Source organism: Podarcis filfolensis, assembly GCF_964270895.1.
Source record: "Podarcis filfolensis genome assembly, chromosome: 3".
Lineage (NCBI taxonomy): Eukaryota > Metazoa > Chordata > Lepidosauria > Squamata > Lacertidae > Podarcis > Podarcis filfolensis.
Genome location: NC_139606.1, coordinates 103,506,768 through 103,519,873, shown reverse-complemented (window position 1 = coordinate 103,519,873; position 13,106 = coordinate 103,506,768). Strand labels below are relative to the sequence as shown.

Sequence of the window (13,106 nt, the reverse complement as noted above, 5' to 3'; positions counted from 1 at the left end):
TCGCCAGGATTCAGCCATTGGTAACTGTGTCTGTGCGCAAATCACTGAAATGTCCGGGAAAATCGGGACGTATCTCAACCTCCTTTCCTCCATCTTGCACTCAGCTTATTATTGTTGTTATTATTATTATTAATTAATTTGTATACCACCCTTCATCAGGTGGCAGAGGAAGGGTGTGCGGTGGGGGCTGGCTGCCCCGGGTCTCACCGCTGGGGGGGGGGTGACAAAATGCTGGGCGGCACTCACCCCGGGGGCTGCAGGCCTGCAGTATGCTCGCAGACTCAGCGCTGCCTCAAACGGTCCACCCGCCCCCTCCCCCTCAGCTGTAGGGCGGCTGAGTGGGAGGAGGCAGGCAGACTCCTTGGAGGCCCCGTGGAGCATCCTGCCCTGGTTGGCCCAGCCCTGCAGGCGGCTGGCCCTACCCCTGGGCGCAGAGCACGCGCGCCGCCCCAGGCACCTGATCAGCTTGCTCCTCCGCTGCCCTTCATCTACAGATCTCATGGTGGTTCACAGCATAAAAGCACAGTATAAAAGCCACAAAATATATAGTAAAAATAAGAAAAACAAATCAATAAACTCCCCTCGCACAACACATTTAAAAGGACATCGGATGTCGATCAGCCAGTCTGACAGACGCCTTACTCGCTGTTGTTTGAATTACTAGCTTCTCGTTGCTGCTCTTGTATAGTCCGGTTCATTCGTTCTTGAATATAGTCTCGCAAGGTAATGCCAGTTGGGGCCAGGCAGTCACCCTCTGCTTGTTTCTGCTTTCCCCAGGGCTTCATCAGCAGTGCAGAATGGACTCTTGGTGCTGAACATGCTGATCAACCATCACAAGGGCCTGGCGGAGCAGCTAGGAAACTCTGACCTCCACGCCATCCTGCAGAGCTGCTGCCGAGCTGGCCAGAGCTCCAACGAGATCCTGGCTCGGATAGTGCTGAAGAGTCTGGCTGAACATAAGTTGCCACTGAGCCAGGAGAATGCAGGTACGTATGGCACTAGACCTGCAGTTTCTGATCCTTAGTCCCCCTCTGCAATTTAAGTATCGAAGTGCACAAGTGCAGAAGGCTTAGTTTCACTGAATGATGCAGGACAGAAATCTTCCCAGTGCTTTATTTTTCCATGAGGAAGAATCCATTTCTAAAAATGTGTCGTTTCATAAAATTTGTTAGTAACAATATATGAATGCCAATACAATATTAGACAAGCTTGGCTCAAAGTTGTAATTAGTTTTTTTCTCTCTCCAACTAATTGTCACTATGAAGTGTCTGAGGGAGTAGATAGGGAAGAATTCAATGTCACGTTGAGACAATCATTCTATTTCAGCTTGCCAGACGGAACAATCCACCATCTCTCATGCATCATGTGCTGTTCTGGGGGATCTCACACACACACCCCAATCTAATTCAGGGGCTGCACAGTGGAAGGAATGGAGGGGGAAACACCGTAATGCAAGCACAGGGCTTCTACTGAGTGTGGGGCCCATAGGCAGGGTAAACCACAAATGCATATAGGCCAATATCCAAAGTCAGTAATAATCAGAGCAGAACTATCGAAATCAGTGGACTTGGGTTGCTAATTTCCATGTGTCTCCTCTGTGTATGACTAACATTTAATACCATTCAGTAATCACAAACCAAAAGTTACAGTATTCATCTGTGTTTGGCTGTGCAGGTTGATTCATAATCAAAGCCAACATTCTTACTTCATCTCAACCTGCAGCTGAAAGCAAAACCAATGCTGTGATTAATTCTAGTTTTATTTTCAACCAACACACAGTGCCAGTATCTCATATTTCTTTTATGGAGCCAGGGAAGTTGTTTATGTATAGACTCATTTTTTTTTTGAGGGGGGTGGACACCTTATCGAAAGAGGAAACTGCCTCAAGTAATTCTGAATAAGATCTGCCTCCCTCTCATGGGAGGGGTTCATAATGGTAGTGCAGTTGTCACTCTGCGCCCCCCCCCCCCAGCTGCTGATAACACTGGACGGGATTCACCTAATGAGCCCCATCAGTGAAAGCTCTTCAGAAGGATTTATACTTGCTCAGCTGGGCTTCCCGCCCCTCCCTGTGCCCCAAATTGGCTTGTGGGAGGACCGCAAGACCAGTGTATGGTGAGGGAGGAGGGATCACTCCATCCAGCAAGCTGAGATGCTTGCAGAGAGTGTGATACTGAATTCAACCCAGTGTGTATCCTCACAGCACAGACCATTAACCTTTTAAACTGAACTATATATAAAGCCCTTTATACATTTTTATAATATAAACTTTTGCCTCGGAGGTGATTGCTCCACAAGCCTTTTGGAACAACCTAAGAGCAGAGGCTACTTTTTAGTTTTGTTTAATAATATTTTTTTTTCTGGAAACCCCTACATCACTGACTTCATTTCCATCAAACACTGCCTTGTGCTACTAGAAAGTGTATGCATGGGATGCCTGGTCTCTTTTGCCTGCAAATTCAGCAAGGTCTTCTGTACTTAACCTTGGAGAAGATTGGTCAAGTGCGTTTTGCTCGCTTACCCTTCTGGAGCCCAGTGTACTTGTGCCTTTCATCCATAACCCCGCTTTCCACTGTGAACTGCTGGTGTTACAACTCTTTTCTCTCTCTAGGAGAGTGAAAGACGTGAGGCTTAAAACCACCTTGGCCCCAGCAATTCTTCATGTGGCTTTTCTAATCGTACTCAACAAGGCACGATCCACCAACTAAGATTCTTCCACGACTCATTTCAGGAGAAGTGCCATTTTAACTCACAGGGATCCTATCCTCATCTTTCCTTTTCTCCCTCCCCAGAGTCTGAGACCTCCTTTGAGCTGAAGGACATGGATGTCCCCACCCTGCTGAAAAACCTCCAGGAGACCAACTTCTCCAAGGAGGTGGTGCTAGCCCTGGAACGCTGCCTTTGTGATGAGGGTGTCTGCCCCGAGGGCAATGGCACCGAGCTTTTGCCAGACCGTGAGCACTTCTTGATGTTGATGAAAACCCTTGAACAGCTGGGAGCCGAGAAGACTGTGCAGATGGGCATGCTGAGGTGAGCTGGAAAAGATGGAAGCGCGGCTGTGCCTGGGTCGGAGGCTGCAAAAATGGTGGGGGGACTCGTGCATGTCATTGTCATTGGGTGGAGAGGGATGCTTCAGAAGAGTGTTAAGGCAAAATGGATGCAGGGAGACCAATGTCCCTTGAGTAAAGGCAAAGGGACCCCTGACCATTAGGCCCAGTCGTGGACGACTCTAGGGTTGCGGCGCTCATCTCACTTTATTGGCTGAGGGAGCCGGCGTACAGCTTCCGGGTCATGTGGCCAGCATGACTAAGCCGCTTCTGGCGAACCAGAGCAGCGCACGGAAACACCATTTACCTTCCCGCCGGAGCGGTACCTATTTATCTACTTGCACTTTGACGTGCTTTTGAACTGCTAGGTTGGCAGGAGCAGGGACTGAGCAATGGGAGCTCAACCCGTCGCGGGGATCCAAACCGCTGACCTTCTGATCGGCAAGTCCTAGGCTCTTGGTTTAACCCACAACGCCATCCACGTCCCTGTCCCTTGAGTAGTAGTTACGTAAATTGGGGCACCTTACCTTTCTGGTATGCCTAGCATGCAATCTCAAGGGGTGGGAACAGACCAACAAACAATGTGATTGTCTGATGTTTCCTGCAGCGTCTTAAACTTGGCATAGGGCATGGGAGGTTGTCGGACTTGGGGAGTTGTTGGCTAAGCAGTCATCATGTATGCAGGGCCTATGTTTATAGATTTTCATCTTCTGGTAGATGTGGAAACCTGTGGAACTTCTTAAAACTGGAATCCGGGGATTAGGACCCCACGAATGGGGAGGTTCTCCAGCAGAGACAATGTAGGGAAGCTGTAGTCCTTCAGACCGCATGTGAAGGAACTAAGCAGAGGATACTGGTGTTGAGAGGTGGCTTTTATGATCAGAATCATGAGGGAGAAACTTGGTGGGTTGCTGTGGCTGTTGCCAATCAATTTTGGGGAGTTCTCAAGGCAATCATGTGCTATTACGGGGGTGGCATTTCTTGTAGGAGTTGTATTGAGCTTGACTTGTGGAGGAATCTCTGTTCTATAAGGTCCCCGAGCATCTTAAAAACAAAGGGAAAAGAAGTATTGTCCTGCTTTAGAAAGAGAGATATTATTAGAATGGACTCTTGAGCTGCAGGGGCAGCCCTGTTGCACTTGGGTCCAAGTCAAGGCAGAACTTGCTGTTTTCCCTCTTAAACGTTTTCTGTTTGTTGCAGGATTTTGAATAAGTTTTTGGACAGTACCCAAGAGGATGCACTGCCCTGGCATGAGTGCATTGAGCCCTGTCTGTCCTCTCTGAGCGCCAACAGCAATGACCGGGAGGTGAGGGACTCAATGGGTATATGGCTTGAAATACTGAAAGCAAGAGGGGCTGGTGCGGTGGAAGTCGTTTGAAGATTGTCCAGGATGAAGAATAATATTGAGCATCTGTATTGCATACCGAGTTGCAAATCCCTAAGCAAATTTAGTCAACGAAAAGCAATTTTTTTGTCATGCTAGAACCTCACATTTCAAATTTAGAAGTGTGTTGGTGAAACTCATGGCTTCAACTCTGCAGCCAGGGCAGCTGAGTCACCAGGGATGGGTGTCCTGGGACTGGCAAATGTGCATATGGATAAATAAACCAATCCAGTTGCACGTCAATTGTCAATCATTATTTCAGTCCATCCTTTTAAACAGTTGCTCTCCAGGTCACTTTAAGCAACCATATGGGGGAGCTTTACAAAAAGCTGGGCTTCCTTTGCCTTTCTTTGCTAGGCCTGTATGGTCAGAATGGACTTAAAATAATAAATATCTGTTTTGTGGCTTGAAACCTCTGAGTTTGTGTGTAAGTAAGGCTGCTAGACTGTCAGCTTGCCCTGGCAAATTCAAGGAATATAAAAACTTAGCTAAATGAAAGCAAGTAGCTGATTTGGTGGGACTAACCCAAAAGACCAGACATGCCTGTTGAACAAAAATACAAGGAAACCCCCACAAGGAAGGTCCTAGAGCAGGAATGAGGAACCTGTGACCTCCCAAGGACTACAACTCCAGTCATTCTGGCTTGGGGCTGATGGGGAGTCCAACAACATCTGGAGGCTACAAGCTCTCCATCCCTTTTCTAGGGAGCTTAGAATCCATTCTTGTAATCACCTCGCACTTCCTTTCCAGAAGCAGGAAACAATGCTCAAGGTGAGTCTTAGTGTGCTTCTGTGTGGTCTTGCACACAGATCAAAGTCTGTCCATAGACTGAATAGGACTAACTGGGGCACCATCTTCCTTCACTAAACTGAAAGCCAGAGTTTACAGAATTGAAGCTGTGCCAGAGTTCAGCGGAGCCAGAAAGCCACAAGCATGTAGATACATTTGAAGCTGTCCGTTGACTTCCGGTCTGACAGCATTTTCCCACTGGGGGAAATTTGGAGATGAAGCCTTAACTCACCCAGGGAATATATCAGGAGGCAGCTTAAAGAAGGCAATGGAGATGCAGAGGATGGCTGTGGCTTCTCTAGAGCTGTCCAGAACGTTGTTGAAGAAGCTGGTTGCAGAACCCAGCCCTGTGCCCCACCATCTTGCCATTGCTGTCTTCTTGTCTGTAGGTTGTGCAGGAGTTCATTCGCTTCCTGCATCGCCTGGCCACCACAAACAAAGACTGTGCCGTGGTGATGAGTCGCGTGGGCACAAAGGAGGCGCTCACCAAAGCGATGGACAGGTACAACTCCAATCTGTTGCTAGTGACGGAGCTGCGCGACCTGGTGACCGACTGCGAGAAATACGCCAGCCTTTACAAGAAGATGACCACCAGCATCCTGGCTGGCTGCATCCAGGTGACTCTGAGACCAGGGTGGGGTAATGAGGCTTGGGGTGGCTGGCCAGGTAACAGGAGGGAGGGCATGGAATGTCAGCAATCTGGTCAGTTATGTCTAGTAAACCAGAGGAGGTCAGCCTGAGATTAGTGGTCCTCTTCTGAAGCTCTGGGGATCTGTTCTCTTCTTCATCCCCCATAATACATTTGACTTGCTGCAGATGGTGGAGCTCCCCCCAAAATATACTTGGTGAATTTCAAGGCTCTCTTCAGCAGTTTGGGCTACTGAAATTGAAGGGATCAAAAGCCAGATACTTTGTTCTGATCATGCCTTGAGCTCTACTAAGAATGCCTCTGTTTGTTCCTCTGCCCCCCTTGCTCCGACAGATGGTTCTGGGTCAGATAGAGGAGCACAGGAGGAGCCACCAGCCTATCAACATCCCTTTCTTTGACGTGTTCCTGCGCAACCTTTGCCAGGGTGAGCGACTCATTTGGGCAAGGAAGCAAGTGGCGGCTGCATCGGTGTGAAGCCTGATCCAATTCAACTTTGCTCTTTGGTCTAGGTTCCAATGTGGAGGTGAAGGAAGACAAGTGTTGGGAGAGGGTGGAAGTCTCCTCAAACCCCCACCGAGCCAGCAAGCTGACGGATAGGAACCCAAAGACATACTGGGAATCCAATGGCAGCACTGGCTCTCACTACATCAATGTTTACATGCATCGTGGAGTGGTGGTCAGGTGGGTCCCGGTGGGGTTCACTGAGGAATCTCTTTGCACAGGTTGGGTTAGGGGATTTCCTAGGCAGCAGAGTAAGGGTGGGCTTGAGTGCGTTGGTGCAGTTGGCACCTCTAAGGTTTTAGGGAGAAGCTCACCTGGCTGCTTGGTTTTCCTTACGAGCGATTCTCGGAGAACAGAGGTGAAAACTGTGGATATTTTTCATGCCAGGCATATTGTGAAACACTTCTGGCTTTTCAGGGCAGATTACCCCACCAGCTTTGTGAAGGGTGCTGGGATTCTTCCAGGGGTTTAGCTTGAACGCTTGTTTCTTTCCTCTCCTGGTGTAGGCAGATGAGTCTGTTAGTGGCCAGTGAGGACTCCAGCTACATGCCAGCCCGGATCGTGGTCATGGGAGGAGAGAACTCTTCCAACATCACTACCGAGCTCATTACTGTGAGTGCTGCAATCTTTCTGTAAATCTGTACTGCTCTGGCCATGAACCTCAGGTCAGAAGGGCTCACATTTGAAAGTTATTTCACCATATTGCTGCAATCTGGGCCCAAATTATCAATATTTGACATAGAGCATGTATCTGTGTTGAATTGCCCGACACTGGAGTGATTACCTATTGGAGATTTCCTATTTCTACTGGACCTGCCTCTTGCCTACCTGCCTTTCCTTATTTCCTAGTGGCTATTCTACCCTTCTTCCCATCCCCAGCTATTTTTAAGGGTATATTAGAAATTACATCAATGAGCAGTGAAAGATTTAGCTTGCCTTATTGATAATGCAGAAAAATGAACGAGGTTTTCTCCATCGCAGAAGCCTTAACATCTATTGAGAGGATAGTCTCTTTAGATCTCTCTTCCCATTTCTGTCCTATGGAGCAGCTTCCTGATCTCCCTAAAAGCTGCCTATGTACCTTTGCTGTGGTGTGAATTGTTCGGTTTTACATTCTCTACAGTTGTAGTGAGAAGGGCTCTGGTTCATTACATCAACGGGGGGAACACAGAGAAGAAGGGTGTTCACAGGGGCAGGAGGGTGGATTGTTAACTGCATTAGCACTTCTAGCTCAAGGTGAGACTCTGGCTCTTTTCCTTACAGCTGAATGTCCTGCCATCAGCCAGCAGGGTGGTTCTTCTGGAGAACATGGCCCGCTTCTGGCCCATCATACAAATCAAAATCAAGCGTTGTCAGCAGGTAGGGATGTACAGTGGAACGGAGACGAGCTTTGATATAAGACATCCTGCACAATTAGTTTCCGCACATTACTAGGGCATTTATTTTGAATTCCCAAGCTCGCCAATCCGCACACCTCTCAAAATAGCATTGGTGTTTCTGGAGTATTGCTTTTTCCAAGCATTTGAAGGATTGCGATCCGTACCTGAGAAAATGCAGCGCTTCTCAAGGAGGAATAGATTTGTCGTAATGACATTGTGGAATGAAGTTAATGCGAGTGCAGAGGGTATAGATTGTGAGACGACAAGTGACAAATAAACAGCTTAACACTTTGTAGCTTGGTCACATTCTGATAGTTTTTCATGGATGCTGCACTGTTTTTTGGAACTTTTTTGGTTCGCACATTTTGCAGCTCCTTTACAGCACATCTCATATGCAGAAGAGCATGGCTATCTTTCAAAAGACAAAGAGCAGCTACTACATAAAAGAGTGTAAAACACAGTACTCTTCTGTGTTAAGTGGGTGGAATATGGCTCTTATTGTTATACCATAACTTGGAGAAATATGTGCATGAGTGTGGGTTGAGCAAATTTTGATCATATGGAAATAGCGAGTTGCTTCTTTATACATAACACATTGCCTTATTGGAGAAGTCCATGTCGTTCTCAGGGGGGCATTGACACTCGTGTGCGTGGCATCGAGGTGCTGGGCCCCAAGCCCACCTTCTGGCCCATCTTCAAGGAGCAGCTGTGCCGGCGCACGTACCTCTTCTACACCACCAAGGCGCACACCTGGTGCCAGGAAATCTCGGAGGACCGGATGCAGCTGCTGCAGCTCTTCAACAGGTCTTGCCCTTTCCCTGGGGCCGCAGGTGGGGAGGGGCAGGGGTGTCCTGCGGGGCAGGGAGGGGTCTCCCTCTTGCGGTGGGAAGGGGTCCACATTCCCAGCCCTTCCCACACTTACCCCAAGACAGGGTTTCCCAAACTTGGATGTCCAACTGCTGATAGACTACAATTCCCATCAGCCCTGATCATACGTCCTGCTAGCTAGGGATGATGGGAGTTGTAGTCCAGAAACAGCTGAAGACCCAAGTTTGGGAAACCCTGTCAGAAGATATCCATCTTGCTCCTTCCCCTTTTAATCTGGGTAATAATGATGATGATGATGATGATAACAATAATTTTATTATTCATACCCCACCCATCTGGCTGGGTTTCATGTTGTTCAAGCGCCTGCCCTGCTTTGTCCCGCACTCTGTGCAGGCATTGCTTCTCAGCCCATTTGTCCCTGACCTCCAAAGGCCTCCAAGCGTCGCCCAAGTCAGCAGCTGACCCTCCACCCCTTTGGCGTTTCAGGTTGAACAGTGCCTTGCGCCACGAGCAGGTCTTTGCCGACCGCTTCCTTCCCGACGACGAAGCTGCCCAGGCCCTGGGCAAGACCTGCTGGGAGGCTCTGATCAGCCCTTTGGTGCAGAGCATCACCACTCCAGGTATGGCACCTCCTTCCTGGCACAAGTCCTCAGGAGCCACACTATCCCTCCCCTCTCCCAGCAGCCCTCCGTGTTGACTCTTTCCTGCCCTTCAGATCCCAGCGGCATCAGCCCCCTTTCCTGGCTCCTGAGCCAATACCTGGAGAACCTGGAGGCGTCCCGGAGCAGCAAAAGCCGGGCGGCCATCTTCAACTCTCGTGTCCGGCGCCTGAGCCACCTTCTGGTGCACGTGGACTCCAGCAGCCCTGAGCCCGAGGAGCTCAAGCCCCCCGTGAAATCCAGTGAGTGTCTCCCTGCTTGGGCAGATGGGCAGCCCAGGAGGGGCAGGTCCCCTTTCCCAATTGAAGGTGGGAAGGTCACCGCAGGGGAGCCTCTGGGGGCCAGGCAGACCTTGGCAGGAGCAGGAGTGTCTGTCGCGTCCGGGGCTGCAAGGGGGGTGGCGTTGGAGGAAGAACTGGGGAGGGAGGAGAGCCCTCAAGGTCCCGTATAGTCAGAAGTGGGTGCCTGGGTGCTCCGGTCCCCGTGAATAACGCCGCACAACCCCCACTTTGCAGACGGGAAGAACGGGAAGAACAAAGAGTCGAGCTCTGGGACCGTCAAGGCAGCCGTGAAGAAGCCCAGCAGCACCACTGGCATCACCCAGTGCTGGAAAGGGGTGGTCCAGCAGCAGGTAGGGGGAGCAGAGGAACAGGTGCGAATGGGGCGCCAAGGAGGGTGAGAATGCGGCGTAGGGACTCTCCATTGCTGCAAACAGATGTCTTCCTGGCCACGTCTTCCATGGCAGACCATTCACTAGTCCTGCTGCGTTGTTCTCACTGTGTCTGCATGCAGCTGCTTCCCTGCCTATTAAGGAGTTACTGGGAAGGCAGCCTTGGGGAGAGCTGTGGATCAGCCTCTCCCAGGAAAGGGGGTTTCCTGGCTCCAAGCTCTACGTGGTGCTGCTAAATTGGGTGGGAGCCTCGTTCTGATTTTGACACTTCTGCCCCAGTTCCAGTCACGTGCACAGACTTTCCTGACGACTGACAGCCAATCAAAAGTTGAGATAAAGGGTGTTTAACGCTACCCAGAACAGGCAACCAGCCAGGCATCCCTGCCCGCAGGAAGTCTTCCAGGCAGGCCCCAGGGAGCCAGAGAAGGGCGTGTGGTTGCTCTGACCCTGTTGTGCTCCTGCCGTCCCTCTGCCCAGGTGAAGCTGTTCCTGGAGTCCTCCTGGCAGGCCCCGGACTTTGTGGAGCGCTACTGCAACACCTACCTGCGCCTCCGCACCGCCATGGAGGAGCTCTTTGGGCAGCAGATGTCCTTCATGCTGGCCCTGTGCCACGGCTTCTCTGGGGGTCTGCTGCAGCTCTCCTTCCTGACAGCCATGCATGTGAGTAAGGGCGCAAGGGTGGGGGACACGGCCTAGTCATGGAGGAGCTCATTTGCAAGAACTGTCCCTCTGACATCCCCCCCGGCTCTGCAGGCAGCCTGGCCTTGCCCCTTGCAGTTCCAGGGATGTCAAACGTGGCCTCATCTCAGAGCCTGCTTGGCTCCCCTGGCCTGATCACAGAGCAGCCAGCCTCCCCTTCTGGGATCTTCCCCAGATGTCCTGTCCATCCCCTTCCCTGGAGGCGTTGCTGCTGGTCTGGAGGGAGGAATCCCCTCCGCCCCCCCTCGCCTCCCCTCTCCCTTCATGGAAGCTCCACCTGTTTCTTCTCCCGGCTTCAACTGGTGCCTCTTGCTCTGTGGCCAACAGGTGAGTGAGCAGTTTGCCCGCTACATCGACCGGTGGATCCAGGAGTGCTGGGCGGACTCTGGCAACGTGGAGACTTTGCGGCGCCTGCAGCAGAGCCTGGAGCCCGTCCTCTTCCTGGCAGGCCTGGAGTTGGCCAACACCTTTGAGCACTTCTACCGGTGAGGAGACCTTCGTGGGGCAGATATGCGGAATCGTACTGGGGAGGGGAGGGAAGGGCCAGAGGTCAGGGGAGAGAGCAGCTGCTGTACAGGCAGAAGGTTTTGGGTTCAGTCTCCAGGAAGGAGGGAGATATTCCTGCCTGAAGTCCTGGAGCCACTGCCAGTCAGTGTGGACAGTGCTGAGCTGGAGGGACCAAGGGACCTGGCTCAGTCCAAGGAAGCTTCCCATGTTCCCAAGGAGCTGCTTATCACGTTGTTCTGGGAGACGGCGCAGGCGTCGGGCAGGAAGTGGTGCAGCCTGTTCCTGGCACTTCCGTGGGGAAGGAGGACTTGAGAGCGCCAGTTCAGCTGCTGGGTTCCTTCCTTCCGTCTGTGGGTCTCTTGTACATGGGGCTGGCCTGGCCTGCCCTGCCGGAGGGACGAGGGGGGTCTGGGCTGATGGGTCTGCCCTCTCTGCTTGCGCAGGTACTACCTGGGAGACCGGCTCCTGTCTCAGGGCAAGACGTGGCTGGAGTGTGCAGTGGTGGAGCACATTGGGCTCTGCTTCCCCAACCGCTTCCCCCAGCAGATGCTGAAGAACCTGAGTGAGCTGGAGGAGCAGCAGCAGCAGTTCCACCTCTTCCAGCTGGAGCAGCTCGACAAGCACCTGCTGGAACTCGACCAGGACGGGAACTGGGAGGCGGAGGAGGAGATGGAGGAAGGAGAGGTGAGAGGCGAAGGAGGGGCCAGCAGGGCAGAGCCCCATCCCTGTGGACCACGCAGGAGGTCCTCTGCCTGCAAGGCCTTTCTTTCCTCCATTGACACTGCTTGGGGAGCCCCACTGTCCGCCAAAGCCACAAACCTCCTATATTTCCCCAGATGGTGGAGGCGCAGCAGCTGTTCTCTCGGGAGGAAGAGGCCGAGGTGAAGGTGCTGGCGCTGTCTCCACGCTGCTGGACCATCTCCTCGTTCTGCTACCTGGAGGATCCTGCCAGGTTCTTCCCAGAATCCCTCAGTCAGCACTTGAGCAAGTTTGCTGACTTCTACACCCAGAGTGAGTGCCAGGCTGTTCTTGAGCCCAGCGTGAGCAGCTCCTTCCTTGCAGTCGTCCCTGCCTCCCTCAGGCTGAGTTTTGGGGGGCAGGTGGACCCCACTTTTACCCAAGACTGAACTTTCTGTAAAGAAATGATACAAACCTTCATGGGGAGCTGTGAGTCTTCAAACCATACTTTGAGAGAGGCAGCGTTAAGAGGTTCATAATCTTTGAGAAATCTGGCTAATCTATGGAACGTGGGATGAGACAATTTAAAAAAACAAGATTTGTGTTTTGCTCATGCTTCTCCAACCCCGGTATTGTGATCTCCTGTCCTTGAGCAGAGAGGCAGAGAGAGTGTTGCCCGTCTTGCTGCAGTATTTCTCCCTGACCGTTGCCTTTGTCTTTCTCAGGTCAGAGCCGCTTTGGGCTGGAGCACACCAAGCCGCGGCGTTTGCAGTGGACGTGGCTGGGCCACGCGGAGCTGGAGTACCAGGGCTGCCTCCTGCACGTCTCCACCCTGCAGATGTACATCCTCCTCTGCTTCAACACCGCCGAGGTCTGAGACTCCCTTCATCCCCACTTGTTTGCCATCAGCTGGGCATCTTCTGTGACTTAGAAGCAGTCACCCTCTGAATTTTGCACAGCAGAGTTGGAAAGTCCTGCAGGATGGGAACTGATCCTTGCAGATCCGAAGGATCCTCGCTGGGACCCAGCCCCTGCTAAGCAAATGCTGGATGTGCTCTTTTGGGAGCTTACTCTGCAGATCCGTTTAGCCTGCCTTTTGTCATAGAACAAGGATCTTTTGTGCATGACTAGAGTGGGGATGGTGGGAAGTTTGGGGTGGAATTAGATCAATGGCACTAGATTATAGAATTGTAGAGCTGGAAGAACCTCAAGGGTCATCTAGTCCAACCCCCTGCAATGCAGGAATCTTTTGCCCAGCATGGGACTCGAACCCATGACCCTGAGATTAAGTGTCTCTACCGACTGAGCTACCAAGG

The 13,106-nt window shown here is 51.6% G+C and overlaps 1 protein-coding gene across 1 annotated transcript in view; it reads left to right on the top strand.

Annotated features, from left to right (window-relative positions):
- LOC310758444 (cullin-9-like) overlaps positions 1-13,106 on the top strand; it is a 54,169-nt gene that overhangs the window by 24,565 nt on the left and 16,498 nt on the right. Inside the window, exons 11-27 of the mRNA XM_083604696.1 lie at positions 778-986; positions 2,793-3,030; positions 4,248-4,353; positions 5,610-5,837; positions 6,203-6,293; positions 6,379-6,550; positions 6,877-6,982; positions 7,634-7,729; positions 8,378-8,553; positions 9,064-9,197; positions 9,293-9,478; positions 9,752-9,867; positions 10,384-10,566; positions 10,933-11,090; positions 11,556-11,796; positions 11,949-12,123; positions 12,516-12,661. Coding sequence (XP_083460822.1) covers positions 778-986; positions 2,793-3,030; positions 4,248-4,353; positions 5,610-5,837; positions 6,203-6,293; positions 6,379-6,550; positions 6,877-6,982; positions 7,634-7,729; positions 8,378-8,553; positions 9,064-9,197; positions 9,293-9,478; positions 9,752-9,867; positions 10,384-10,566; positions 10,933-11,090; positions 11,556-11,796; positions 11,949-12,123; positions 12,516-12,661 — 2,761 coding nt within the window. The remainder of the gene's footprint in view (positions 1-777; positions 987-2,792; positions 3,031-4,247; positions 4,354-5,609; positions 5,838-6,202; positions 6,294-6,378; positions 6,551-6,876; positions 6,983-7,633; positions 7,730-8,377; positions 8,554-9,063; positions 9,198-9,292; positions 9,479-9,751; positions 9,868-10,383; positions 10,567-10,932; positions 11,091-11,555; positions 11,797-11,948; positions 12,124-12,515; positions 12,662-13,106) is intronic.